This window comes from Excalfactoria chinensis, chromosome 12 (assembly GCF_039878825.1).
Source record: "Excalfactoria chinensis isolate bCotChi1 chromosome 12, bCotChi1.hap2, whole genome shotgun sequence".
Classification (NCBI taxonomy): domain Eukaryota; kingdom Metazoa; phylum Chordata; class Aves; order Galliformes; family Phasianidae; genus Excalfactoria; species Excalfactoria chinensis.
Window position 1 is genome coordinate 5637023 of NC_092836.1, and position 14001 is coordinate 5651023.

The 14001-nt window shown below is 50.5% G+C and overlaps 1 protein-coding gene across 1 annotated transcript in view; it reads left to right on the forward strand.

Moving 5' to 3' along the window:
- Nucleotides 1-839: 839 nt before the first annotated feature.
- Nucleotides 840-14001, forward strand: part of LRIG1 (leucine rich repeats and immunoglobulin like domains 1) — a 75966-nt gene continuing 62804 nt past the window's right edge. The window contains exon 1 of the mRNA XM_072346995.1: nucleotides 840-1159. Coding sequence (XP_072203096.1) covers nucleotides 981-1159 — 179 coding nt within the window. The 5' untranslated portion in view covers nucleotides 840-980. The remainder of the gene's footprint in view (nucleotides 1160-14001) is intronic.

Below are 14001 nucleotides of genomic sequence, written 5' to 3' on the forward strand. Positions count from 1 at the left end.
GTTGCTTTCTCTTAGTTTGCAGACAGCTTTCAGATAAATGGAAGGACTAAACCCAAATATTCTATTTTCTCCAGTTCTCGGAGGCTGAAATACAATCCTTGACCCACAGTGAACCTTTTCCTTATGTCTTCCCTTGGCTTAACAAAGACCTAATCCTTCAGCTTCTACCTCTGCCTTAAAATAAAGCCCATTGATTCTTTGGAGCTGTATGGAGGCATGGCAGCTGTCCTGGCCCCCATAGGGTCATGGATGCTGCTGAGTGTCACCAGAGAAGGTGCTGGATGGGATACCGGAGGATCCTGGTGACCCCAGAGTAGGGTGAGGGAAGCTCTTGCAGAGGCTTAAGTTTTCTATTTGGTGTTGATCTACCATCGGATCATGGAACTCATCTGGATGTGATGCCAGGAGCGTGAGCAAAGGTTCTTGGAGCGGCGGGCGCGTCCCCTTTAAGAGGAGCGGAGCCGGGGGGGCCGAGGGCCGCCCGCGTTCACACCTGGAGTGGGAAAGGGAGGCGGGCCTTAGCGCCTTTGATTGACGGGCAGCCGGCATCAATGAGACGCCGAGTGGGGGGGCGATCCTGACCAATAGCGGCGGGCGCGGGCCCGCCCGCCAGCCAATGGGCGAACGCGCGGGGGGCGGCGCGGCTACATGTTGCGGTGCAGCCAACGTGGGCCCGCGGCGAGCGGAGCGGCGGGGTCGGGACGGGGTGCGGGGTCCCGCGGGACAGCCGGGCGGGCGGCGGGCACCAACCGAAGCCGGGGGGCGGCGGCGGTCAGCCGGGAGGAAAAAAGCGCTCGTGGCGGAGGAGGGACCGCGGATCCGCGCCGCTCTGCCTGCGCGGCGGATGCCCTGAGCGCCCCGCGGGGTCCGGCGGCCGAGGCGATGGTGCGGGCGGCGGAGCTGCGCTGAGCGCTCGGGGCGCCGCGAACCGGGACCGCGTTCCGCTCCGCTTCGGACCCTGCGCCGGTGCCGGATACAAAATGGCGGTGATGCCGTCGCGGGGCGGCGGAGGCTCCGCGCTGCCGCTGCTGCTGGCGGTGCTGCTGGGCTCGGCCGCCGCCTGCCCCGACGGCTGCGGCTGCGACGGGGAGCGGCTGCGCTGCGGCGGGCTGGGGCTGCCCGAGGTGCCCCGGGAGCTGTCCTCCGGGCTGCGGCACGTGTGAGTATTGCGGGGCCGGCGGGTGTGTTGGCGGTGTTTGGGCTGGCTGAGGGGGCTCCGCTTTCTCCGTGCGGGGCTGGAGGAAAGCGGCGATGCCGGCCGAAGCGGGGGTCCCGTCGCGCTCCGCCGGAGCCTTATTTGGGCATCTCCGAGGGGCAGCGCCCGGCCCCGCCGCGCTGCACTTATACAGGGCCGGGCTGCCCCGCTGCGGCTCTGAGCGCCCACTGCGGCACGGCGGGGCGGTTTGGGGTGGTTGTGGGGAACACGAAGGGTTTGCCAAATGAACCGCAGGCTGCCCAACCGCCTGCCTCTCGCTGCCGGCCCTCGCTTCGTCTCTGCTTGTCGAAGTCATCGAGGTATCCCTGTGCTTAGAGTTACGCTCGTTGATTTGCTGTGAGGTTTCCCCTCTGAGATTTAGGAAGGATTTAGGCACATTCCCCGGCTGAGCCCTTCAGAACTGAAACCGAGTGCTGACAGCTCTGTGCGTCCCATGGTTGAGATGCAATGAACGACGAACGTCTCTGTGCCTATAGTTGGGCAGAGATCAGTGCCCCACTCTGGTCAATAACCTCTGGAAATGAACATCCAGAAACGGAAACAGGAAAACTGCTGCAGCCCTGCTGTTCGAACCCCTCTACAGGTTACCGGGGAGTCTGTATTACAGCAGTGAGTTGTATAGGGTTCAGCTCTGCCAGGAGAGAAAAGTCACCCAAATATTGCTGCAGACCATCCAGCTTCCTATTAAGAACGATGAGGGCCTGTCAGGTTCTCTCTGCGTTCCCTTCTTATGGCTGCAGAAATACCGTGTTTCACCCAGAGTTCTCCGGTGTTGCTATGCTGTGGCTCCCTGCTCACCTGTTGCTGCTCGCTCCTGCTCAGCATCAGCCACTGTCCTGTGAGGTTCTTCATCTCAGCATAATGCCAGAATCCCCACGTGCCTTGTAAAAATAGGACAGCGCGTCTTGTTTCATGCAGGGAAATGCATTAATAGCCTGGTTTGACCGAATTTATTGCGTTTCTTTGGGTGTGCGAATGCCCAGGAGTGTCTTTTTCATATGGAACAGATTTTGGAACGTCTTTGAGTTGAGAGAGTTTTATGGGTAAAGTAATCACTTGTATAAATCTGCTGCCTGGGAGCTGCTGGACTTGTAGCCACTTCAGCAAGATATGGTTTGTCATTTTGTAAACAGTAAACCAGCAGAATTGGTTAAGGAGGAGTTTTTCCTCTCTGACAATACATAATTCAGGGCTTATTTTTTTGCTGTGGAAGCAATGGGACAGGGCTGTGGGGCTGAGACCCCTAGTCCAGGTGCACACACTCAGCCTGAGTTCTGCTGATGGCATCACTCATAGGACCTCATACACAGATCCCTTATTCAGTGGCTTGCACTGTTGTGTCCCCACTTCACTGATTGCTTTCAAAAATCCCTCCTTAGCAGTTTATCTTTCCCCCCCTCCCACCTCCTAATTAGTGCCCCAGTGCCCAAGCGGTGCTGGGTTGGTTTTCAGTGCGTTAAGATAAAGCTTTTGTTTGGACTGCAGGAAACTCTGCACGCTGGGGAGGGTTGTGCACTGCCCTAATCACTACGTATTTTGTCAACAGGGCTATCAGTGCCCAGGAAAAGCAGTGAGAGCTTTTGAAACTATTGTTATTTCTTCCTTGGCTGCCGTTCTTGCAGTTGTGATTTTTCTCTTTGGCTTTCAGAGGGCAGAACTGATGCACTGAGGGCAGCGTGTTGAGGTCGCTCGCAACCAATGCAGAGTGGCACAGGTTGGGGTTCTTAGGGGGAACAGCACTGCACAGCCAGCTGCAGCACCTTGTGATAGAGCAGGACCCACACAGCCCTGGTCTGAACACCCAGCTGATTCAGTGCAGGGTGGCTGTGTGCAGAGCAGGCACTGCTCTCCTGTTGTGCTGTGCCGGAGCTGGTGTTGTGCAAGTGAGTGCAACCTCTTTCAGTTCAGCTCAAGAAGGGATGAGCTGATCCAAACTTCGTGGGCTAGAGCAGCCCAGAAGGACTGAATGTTAACGGCTGCAAAGCAGAATAAAAGAATGAAATGCTTGCATCTCATATCTCCAGCAACAGTTGAATGTGGAAGGAGTCCCCTGCCCTTGGCTGGTTGTGGACACGGGGTGCTGAGTTTGCAGGTCCCTGCTCTGAGCTGTCCCGGGAAGATAAATTGGGGTATTGGTTACATTGCCCTGAGGCTGTCTGCCCAGTGCTGCTGCTCTCAGCCGAGCACCTGGGTGCTGCTGGGAGTCCTGTGGGTGCCTGGCCACAGGCATTTGAGCTGGGAGCCTGGGACAGAGCCCTGCTGTGCTCAGGAATGTGAACAGGGAGAGATTTGGTTGAAAGCAACAAGTCCGGGATGCCTGTGCTCAAAATTCTCCATTAACGTTTTTATTAGACTAAGGCCAGATCTTGTGAGCACAGCAACAGTTAAGGCAGCTTCCTTGGCTGGAGGAGGCAGTGGGGGATGAACGCGGAGGTGTCACAGGGGGAAAGTTTCTGGCAGTTCCAAGCCTGCTGAAATAATGGGACACAGATGAAGCAGCCATTGCTGGGGGCTGATTTTTGGGAGGGGGGGGGCTGCTGGGTCAGGGTGATGGCAGAGCCTGTCCTCGCAGCGCCGCACGCTTGCAAATAAATCCGCCCTGCCTGTGAACATGTGTCTGGGATTCACTGCCCACCCCCAGCATGCCATGACATTTATTGGCTCCCACTGGAGAACAGCAGCGAGCCTTCATCTGCTGTCTGATCTTCGTGTCTTAATCCTGAGCTGTGCCCCGGCTGGGAGGAGTGATCCCACCCGGACTGGGGTTAGATGTGCATGTGAGATCCACGGTGCAGATCCAAAGCCCTTCTGACTGCTGCACTGAAGTCTGCAGGACCCCACAGCCACCTCCATATTCCCCTCTCCTTTTGAGAAACTTCTGGCATTTAATCACTTTGAGGCTTTTCTCTCTGCACGGTGACTGCAATTTGAAACGCGAGGGTCCCCTACAAAAGGAAAGTGCTCAATGGGCTGTGTTAATATTCAGTGCCTATTACAATGGCTGCAGCATGAAAAGGGGAGGGAAAGTTCCCAGAGCAGGGGGACAAGAAGCCCAGTAGGCATCAGAGAAATGAACACACAGCAGTTGTTCTCTAGGAAAACCAACCTGTTATGGTTTTGTAGCAGCTCAGTGTTTTGACTTTGCTTTGCAAACTGCCCTGCAGATGTGTGGGGCTAGAGGGTGACTGAGCCTTGCAGGAGCCCAGGCTGAAGGAGCGTGCTGTGGGGCTGTCTTGCCTTCTCCCATCACTTGGGTTTCCCCTTGTGCAGCCTAGCTCCATGCCTGCTGGCACAGCTGACCCATTGAATGCACAGTGGGTGCTTGGAATCTGCAGTGCTGCCTTTAGCTCTTGGCTACTTCCATCCCTCTCAGAGAGGTTGGAGTTTTGCCTTGAGGTCTGCACGATGCAAAGCTTCCCAGTGGCTCTCACCTCGCAGTGCCCAGCTCAGATAAGACCTGCTGCATTGTCCTGCATGTCAGCTGCACCCAGAAATCCCAATCAGGCTGTGGGGCTTTGCACTGATCCTGCTGTCAGACACCTCGGATTGAGTTAGCTCAGCTCATCGGTTTTTAACATCATCATTCTGTGCTGCTAACCTAATCGCGCAGTGTGACTCCTTGTTTTGCAACGTTGGAGCTGATGGGATCATGCTGATGAACGGAGCAGAGATAATTTTTCTTTCTCCTGCAGTGCACTCGGGCCCGAGTCAAGGACCAGGATGCTGTTTTGCTAACGCAGAACACGAAATGCATTTTATTGTTGGAGCTGAGTCATCCATTAATAGTTAACCAAATCCTGCTCTGCAGCTTGAGTCCTTCACCCCCAGCCAGTGCCAGCTTCAGCCCAGGACCACAACATGTGCAGTACATTACGCTTCCTCGTTATCTTTTCAGCACATTGGCTCTCCAGACACAGCTGTGTAATTTTGAGGAAGTCTAGAAGCAGGCCCTGCTATTTGGGGGCACCCCTCAGGATGTGATGGGGCATCATGGCTGAGCTCAGGAGTCTGCTTTGATTGTTGGTTGCATTTTCAGCTTGAGTAGGGGCTGAAGTACAGGCAGCCACCTGGTCTGTGACAGGCTGGGAAATCTGCAGAGGTGTCGTCCTAAATGAGTTGCTCTTTAACCCATCCGCTGTGCAGGCAGTGTGCTGAGAGCGTTTCCCTTTCAGCGAAGGTGCCTATTTTTAGTTGAATCCTTCCAGATTAGAAAATGCCTACCTGAAGTTCGGTGGAAATTTGGCTGTGAAACCCTGAAATAAGATCCTGCTCTCCAGACCACCTCCTCCAGTTGGCAGGCCCTTGCTCACTGCAGAAAAGCAGGGCAAGCCATGGGAGGAATGAAAGAAGCAAAACATGAGATTTGGACTGTGCTGCTTCCTCCAGCACAGAGATGCAGATGACAGTATTTTCCCAGTTGCCCCAAGCCTGTGCTTGCTGATGGATGCCCACCTGGATGGAATGCCCTTGTCTCTGTGCTGCCCTAGCACTGGCTATCAGTGCTAGCACCTAAGCAGGCTTTTGCCTGCTTGCAAGGCTTGCTGTGCTGGTGGGTGGCTTCTCCGTTGTGCTTGGGCAGCACTGGTGCAGCAGCAGCCCCTCTGGGTAGGGGAGCTGCTGGTCTGCAAATTGTGTTGCGGGTAATAAAATGGCTATCAGAGGAAACTGCCTGGCTGGAGGCCCTGTGAAAAATCACCCCCTAAATGTGTTCCAGTTGTCCAAACATAGCTGCCTATCCGTCCTCTTCTTTGTGTTTGTGAGCTGGGGGAAGATGGGGAAAGCTTGCTCTGCCTCCTCCGGTGCTATGAGCAGTCCTGAAAAGCTCAGCTTAGTTTTCCAGGGCTTCTTTTAGGTGATGCTTGGCTATGCATCTGTTCAAGAGCTTCCAAAAAGCACTAGCTGCCTTCCTTTAGCGTGGTTTTTTATATTAAAATAAATGAATAGAATTAAATCTGGGGCTTCCACTCACCCCCCTGTTGCCCTGGTCTGACCTTGCCAGGAAGCCTTTGACTCCTCTGGAGCCCGGGGTAGAGTCAGAGCAATGCTTGTGCTTCATCTGTTTTGGCAAAGGGGGGAGATTTATCCCATTGTAGGAGATTTAAGCAAACCATATGATGTTTCACTTTGAAATGTCACAGTACTTTCCACTCTTCCTTTACTAAACATGTTTTTGTGCTGTTCCTCTCCGTGTTGCTCTATAAACAACTCTATTCCTCCCAACAAGTCTTAAGTAAGAATTCTTGGCTTTCAAATGCCTTATGGGTTTCTTCTGAAGTATGGCACGTAAGTGCCGCATTAAACATATACATCTTATTCACATGTTTAGGTCTCTCTTATATGGCGGTGTTTGAGAATTGTTTTTGTCTCGCAGGGCTGTAAACTTTGTCCTGCTTCCCACTCTCCAACCTTTGTTGTTGGCCAGATTGCTGCCCAGAAGTTGTTGAGATCGGTGAACTTAGAGGGTTTGGATGACTCTGCATTCACAAGAGCAGACGAATGACCTTTGCTTTCCTTGTTAGCAGGTTAGGAAATGGCTTATTGATGATCGTAAAGTTGTGGTTAGGCAGATTCAGCTCTCCTGTATGAGTGGTTGCAGGAAGCTGCTGGTGTGAGAGGAGATTTGCAGAGCTGAGGCTTCACCCTGATTCCTTAGCACTCTTGTATTGCCTAACAACGTTGGTTGGTGGCCTCTTGAACAAGAAGCTGCTGGCTGCGTCTCCAGTTAGTGCAATCAGCCCCTGGACTTCTGCTACATGTATTTATCTGAGGGGCTCAGCCCAGCTCCCCAAGGAAGCTGCTTGGTTTATTGATGTCTTGTTGAATTGAACCCTTTGCAGGAGTTCTGGTTTCATTCTTACTGAACTTGTCAGTGGAGATGTGAGCTGGTCACTGGGTTGTTCTGCTTGGGTGGAAAGCTGTATGAATATGGCAGAACACGTTGGGTTTGTGCTGTCTACTTCAAATAACAGTTGGCTCTAGCTCTGTCTTAGTATAATGGTCTTTAGTTGGAAGTTACCAGTGGTAGTACCTCCTGCATTCTGGCCTTGTTGGCGCCCAGTATGTTCACTCCTCTATGCAGCAAAAACAGCAAGACTCTGTGATGGTTGCAGCCACAGCTGGGAACAGTTTCATCAACTCTCTGCTCCGTGTTTGGAGAAGAGCTTCCAGGAAGTGGACTTTGTGCCTCCAAGCCTGCGAGTGTTGAGCAATCACCCTGGGTGCCTGTGTCCTCTCAGCCTGGCAGTATTGCTGCATGCGCAGATGTGCTGGGCACGCAGTCCTGCTCCTTGGGCTTTACCAGTATCCCTAGGGGAAGGGTAGAGCTGTGCAGTAGCATGGCATCCCTGGGTGCTGCCAGATAGCAGCCTGAGCTGTTTACTGCAATGCTGCTTGCTCCCAGTCTCCTTCCAGCACTTGTGTCTCAAGTGCTAGCACTTTGTGGTCTGCTATACAAGAGCCTTATGAGCTGTTCTTTTAGCTGGCAGGGGTGCCTGTGACCGACACGATCCCACGTTCATCTGTGTGTCCCCGTGGCTTGTTCCAGCTCCCAGAGTACTTGTTCTCCTTGGACTGTGACAGCTTTTTTCCCTAGCACCCCACTGCAAGCCCCGGGTGGCTCCACTCCTGCAGCACCAGCATTCCCAGTTAGCTGCTGCTGTGCTTCCAGCCTGGCTCCCTTGCTGCTTGCTTCACCTTTGGCTGCCAGCTCTCACGTTAGGTTCTGCAGCTCGCCATGCACATGTTACAGTGCCAGTATACAGCTTGTTCTGAAGCAGACTGTGCCTGTTGAAGCTGTGCAAGCTTGACAGTCAACTTCTGAAGAAGTCAAAATAACAAAAATCCACCTTTCTGGAGATAGCAGCTCTAATTCTGGGGCTGCTTGTGCTAATTAAACCTCAAGGCTTTCTGTTTGCGAGAGACGTGGCTAAAATAAGAGCACAATTAATTGCAGGCTACAGGCCTGCACATTTGGATACAAAATGTGGAAGTCTCCCTGTCCAACAATTTCCGATGACTTCCTCTCTGGTTTCCTGTGCATCCTGACCACCAGTCAGCCTTACAGTGGTAAGATGTGTCCCTTCTTGCATCTCTGCTTTGCAGCCAGCCGGAGTAACTTCACACCCTCAGGAAACTATTCTCCTGATGCTGCTGGGTGATAGGCAATAAAAAGAGCACTTGCGGGACCAGAGAACCCTGTTATCCTCACAACTCTAAGTCCTTGGTTATCAGTTGTGACCCAGGATTGTCATCCTAGGAACTACATGAACAGAATACAAAGTGCACGCCTGCCCTATGCATTTGGAGCTGATGAGGTGTTGGGAAGTGGGTGGAACTTGTCTGGGGAGAAGCAGCTCTGCCAAGAGCTTCTCACAGCACGATCATCTCTGCTTCGTAAAGGCTGAGACAACTCGATCTGAAAGTCTGTTTTATTTATTTGCTTCAGCTCCAGTCCTGCTTTGAGGGGAGAACATGGAGGCCACCAGCCTTGCTAGGAGCACAAGCTGTCCAGGCACGGCTGTGCTCCCTCGTTGGAAGGTTGTGTTCTGGTTGATATTTGAAATGCAGCTGCCTTTGAGCAGAAAACCCACACTTCCTTCAAAGTTTTGACTCTTGCATTTTTCAGCTTGGGCAGACTTTAAAGTTCTCTGCAACGTTCAAGGGAACCGTTTAGGTTTCCCTTTGCCCACATGTCAGCATTCCTGAGCAAAACAGCCTCAAGATTTGTGGAGCAGATTCTTGAAATTCTGAGAATGTTTTGGGACAGAAGATGTTTCCAGAAACTGCCCAGCCTTACAAAAAGAGTTGGTAGGACTTGGATGCAGCTTGGGAAAAGTGAATAAAGCGCTTTTATCCCTTTTTTTTTTTCCTCAATCGTTCCAATCAAAACCTCCACCGCAGGAGCTGTTCCGCTTTGCTACCTTGTTGCTGTTAGACCTCACTGCACTTATTTGAACAGAACAGATAAGATATGCATTTTTAAAAGTGAGGCTCATTGCCCTGCTCTGATTTCTCACATGCTTCTTGCCGATGTCATGTAAGGTGAGATCTGAAAAGGAATTTGGATCCCTAAAGGACGTAAGTGATAGAAAAGTGCCCATGTACCTGCATGCCCTGCAAGCTCCATTTAGACTCCGTGAGGATGCTGACTTAAGCACATCAAGAAGAGATTTGATCACAAGCACCCCCTAGCCCAAACCTTGCAGCACCAACGTGTTGCTGTCCTGTGTGGGTTCTTTTTGTTAGCTGTAAACATTTCTGATATGCTCAGGGATTATGGTATTAAGGTTCTCTCTTCAGCGCGGTGGTTTGACTGGAACCTAAATTGCCAGTTGATTCCCCTTTTGTCCTCCCTCCCTTTCCTGCTGGAGTTGAGAACCACTTCAAAGGCTCAGATGTGTTGGTGCCAGACGCCACGCAGTTATTGTTAGAAGAATCTGAAATATAATTGGGAACAAACCTTTGTTCAGCCAAGTGTGTCGGGCTGTAGGCTTTCGCTCAGGGAGGAGGTGGGTGCTGGACTCTTGGTTTGGTGTCTGCAGGCTTGTGGCAGATGAGTGGTCTGAGAATTCTCTTGCATTTGGTAAATGGTGGCAAAATCTGGAAAGTGTGTATTGTGGAGTGGTGTTTTTTTCCTTCTATCTACGGACACATATTGATGCTTAAACATTATCAGCATATTTGCAAAATTTTTGTGGTAAGAAAAGGCATCAAATTGGTCTTGGCAGGCTAATTTCAATAGAGATGCTCCAGTTCCAGGTTTCTCTGCTTGGCAAATACGAAATTGCCCTGCTTTTTGTTTTTAAACACTATTTACCACACTATTGTGTGGGGTATGGGATATTGTTTGACATAATCTCTAAAACATTTATAAAAGCATGGACAAGGGAGACGTCAGCATCCATTTTAGTTTAATTTGCTGTGTGTAGGGGCAGATGCTGGGCAGGAGGCTTGTTGACTGGGTTGATTCCATTGGCAAAGCCCACAAAGCTGGAGGCCTCCCAGGAGCCCAGCAGTACTCAGGTGCTTTGCTTGCATGCTCAAGCTGTTTTTCAGATTACTCGTGTAGCCTAACATGGAGAAACAGGTCCCCAGAACTGTGAAACACCACAGGGCCTTCAGCTGAGTGATGCTTGCTGGTTTTCTTACTTCTTTTTCTTTGCCTTTACTATGAGCACCAGCCCCGTTGCACATGGCTGCCCATCTGTTGTTTATTATCTCTGTTACGCTGTGGTTAGTGCTCACACATGATATTTCTTTGGTTTCCGTACAGACTGAGCGAGTCGTCCACCACTGGATCCAAAAAATGTAAACTATTTATAAATGAAAAATACTCTCAAGTTTTAAAGAGCCGTGTTGTCTTCTCTCTCCGGCATGTGCATGTTTGGCTGATCTCATGTAATCCCACTGATGCGAATCCAGATCTGTAACAATTTATAGGTCTGGGGGACGTGGGTAGAAACTTTGTCTTGACCTTGTGTTGGTGGGGAGAGAGCATGAGGTGATAGCAATGAACAGGGCTGGAGATTTCACTGCACTGCACTGTGTGCAGGTATGAGCCCAGAGTCAGATAAAGCTTCCTTCAGAACTCAGGGCTTCTTGATTTTCCACTTGGGCTCATCTCCATCATAAGCAAATCTTGAAAAGTTGGGACAGAAACTTCTTAATGTGGTATGAAAGGCCTTGAGTGCTTTTTTAATACTCTTAACAATTAAACTCTGTTTTTGTGCTCTGTCTTTCAAGCGTGTACTTAGAGTTTTATATTGAACTAATAACCTGTGTTTAGTCTCCCAGGGAAGACAAATAAGACGAGGTTTAGTAACGTATTAAGGGAGGCTAGGGTCAGTTCTTTGTGCTTGTTCCCATCTGGGCTGCCAGGTTGGTTTGGAAAGCAAGGCAGCTGCTGATGCTGGGTGGGCCCAGTAAACAAAGAAAATGGCTTAGTTTTTAGAGAGGACATTTGGAGCATGTTTCCTTGGTTGGGATGTTGATGGACACAACTCCTCCACATGTCAAAGCTGCCAGGAGCTCAGCACAGCCTGCTGTAGGTAGGCCTGCACACACTGGGCTGTCTGGGCTGTCCGTGGCTGCCTTACATGGCAACCCAAGCTAGCTGACAAAAAACTATGTCATCTTTCTCATTGTTGGTGCACATAGGCAGCCTTTGCTGTGTCACCTGTGCCTTGTGGTGCTGCAGGTTGTATGAAAATCACAGGATTGACGTGGATATCTTGGTCCATCTGGTCCAACCCTTGCTCCAGCATGGCCTCCTAGAGCAGGATCACATCCAAGTGTGTACTGGAGATCACCAAGGAAACCCCACAACCTCTGGGCAACCTGTTGCTCTGTCTCCCCCATGCCACAGAAGTGCTTCCTGGTGTCCAGATGGAACCTTCTCTGTACCATTTTGCACCTATGGCCTCTTGTACTTTGTGCCTCGTGTCCTGGCACTGGGCATCACTGAAAAGAGCCTGGTCTATCCTCTTGGCACCCTCCTGTCATGCATTTATGACCATTGATGAGATCCTGTGAGTCTCCTTGTATGCAGGCTGAGCAGCCCCATCTCTCTCAGCCTCTCCTCACAGGAAAGGTAAAAATATTGTAGCATAACTGGTGTGTAAAGGAGTAAAGCATGTTGAGTGTAAATTGTGTTGTTTCCAAGTTTTCTCTGGATGCTATTTGTGTTAATAGTGGTAATCCTTTATTCTTTAAAACCCGTTGGTAGGGACGTAGGATTTGGGTTTGTCTTAATTTTGTATCCTATCATCTAAACACGTTTGCACTCCTGCAGATAACTTTTGTTGCTTGTCCCCCCCAAAGCAGTGCTTGCTGGATGATGGCTCACAGCCCAGCTAGGCCTGTGGAACAAAGCCTTTAAGGTACTGCTTGTATATTAATGAACGGCCAAGCAGGCAGGCTGGTGCCAAAAAGCAGCAAGTGAGAAAGCCAACAATATCAGCGCGAACTTTGCACTCTGTAAAGTGTGAAGTGATGTTGGTGAAAGGAGTTTATTGCACAAGTGGAGCACAGCGGTCCTCTTTGATGCCTGAATTTCTATGCTAGTAAACCAAGCAAGAATAATTGACCAGCAGGACCTGGTGTGCTTCGTGTAACCCATTCTGCACCCACGGGCATGCTGCCCGCTGTTCAGTGATGTTTGTGGCATGGTTTTTGAGGTGCTCACTCCTGGCAGCTGGTACTCTGGGCAGTGATACCTTTTGCAGCACATGCAGTTGTTCCCACATCTGGTTTGTATCGCTTGCAGCAGGTTTTATTACTGGCTGTAATTATCTGTGAGGACCCTGCTCCTCACCCAGGTCTGTCCAGAAGCATTAGGGAAAGCAAGATTCCAGTCTGGTAAAATATCCAAAATGAGCCAACATGTAAATCAGTTAATGAAACAGCTGCTGATTGCGATGTGCTTTTCCTGGTTATTTGGCTGAAATGGGGTTTCTTGACTGCTGCCCATTTGTTAGCTGAACTGTTTAATTCTGAGCCTGGCTTGTAAGTATCCCTGTGCTTTTGGAAGGGGTTTCCAAAGCCCCTTCCCAAAAAGAGGTTTCACTGCAGAGCCCAGGATGCACGAGCTGTGTTCAGGTCACGGCTGTGTGATGGGCTGCCAGGCTGTTTGAGGCTCAGTGCTGGTACTGTCCGTGGCTCTGCTCTGCAGCTCCCCCAGGAACACACTGCATTTGGCGCAGGGGTTTGCATCTGCTCTGCCCCAAATGTTTTTTTTCTTCAATCCAGAACATTTGATTTAAGATGATTTTGCAAATGTATGTATGTGTGTGTGTGTGTGTGTGTATATATATATAATTTTTTTGAATCGGATTTGGGCCAGTTTTTGCTTGTGCACAATGTATAAAGTGGGTTTGAAAAAATGTTGTTGTTTCTCCCTCTCATTTAAACATTTCAGGAATGTCAAGTCTTGTCAGCCTTGGCTGTGCAGAAAAATCTCTGGAGGAGCTTGGGATGTGTTTTTCATGTGATCTCAAAACCCCGAGGGAAGGTGCAGAGGGAGGGAGAGAGCAGGTAGTTAACAAAAGCTTCCTTTATCCCAAACCATAATGAGGCATTGCCATTAAACAGCAGCAACCACAAAAAACTCCAACAACCTGACTCTTGGGTCTCCAGCGTTTTGGCCCTTTGGTTCATTCCATGCTCTCACTTCCCAGCCTTTTGCAAGCTGGATAAACCCCGAATTTGTAATGTAAACCTGTTGCAAATATGAGCGGATTGAGGCAAAGGCTTTTATTTGCCAGTTTGCTGCTGCGGCTGCATGTAATAGCAAGCAGTCGGTGTGGAAGGAGCGCTGCTTTCCTGAGGATTTCTGTCTTTAGGGTTGGCTGCCTTTTTAATTGACTTCTGCAAAGTTTTCCTGTTATCTCTACGTTGTGTTTTGGTATCGCCTTCCTTTCCTCCTTTCCCCCGTGGCTGTCCTTGGTGTATTTTGGAAGTGCACAGGGCTGCCTATTTGCTGTGTGTATCAACCTGTGCAATCACAAACTACTGTGCAAACTTTCCCCTGCCTCTTTTTTGGGAAGCTTGGGGGTTTTTTGGGGGCTGGTGGGGAGCCCTGCTGCTGGCTATGACTTGGCCTCATGTAGGGCTGGACTTCAGAGCCCAGCCCTGAAAGGGGAGAGGGGTGGAGGGGGGAGGGAACAGACACCCGAAGAAGGAAAAGGAGGAAATGTTTGTTTAATTTCTTACGTAGTGTAAGGTTCAGAGCGAGCAGATTGTGAAATAGCACGGAGCAGGGAATTGCTTTGCCCGCAGTTTGCAGATAA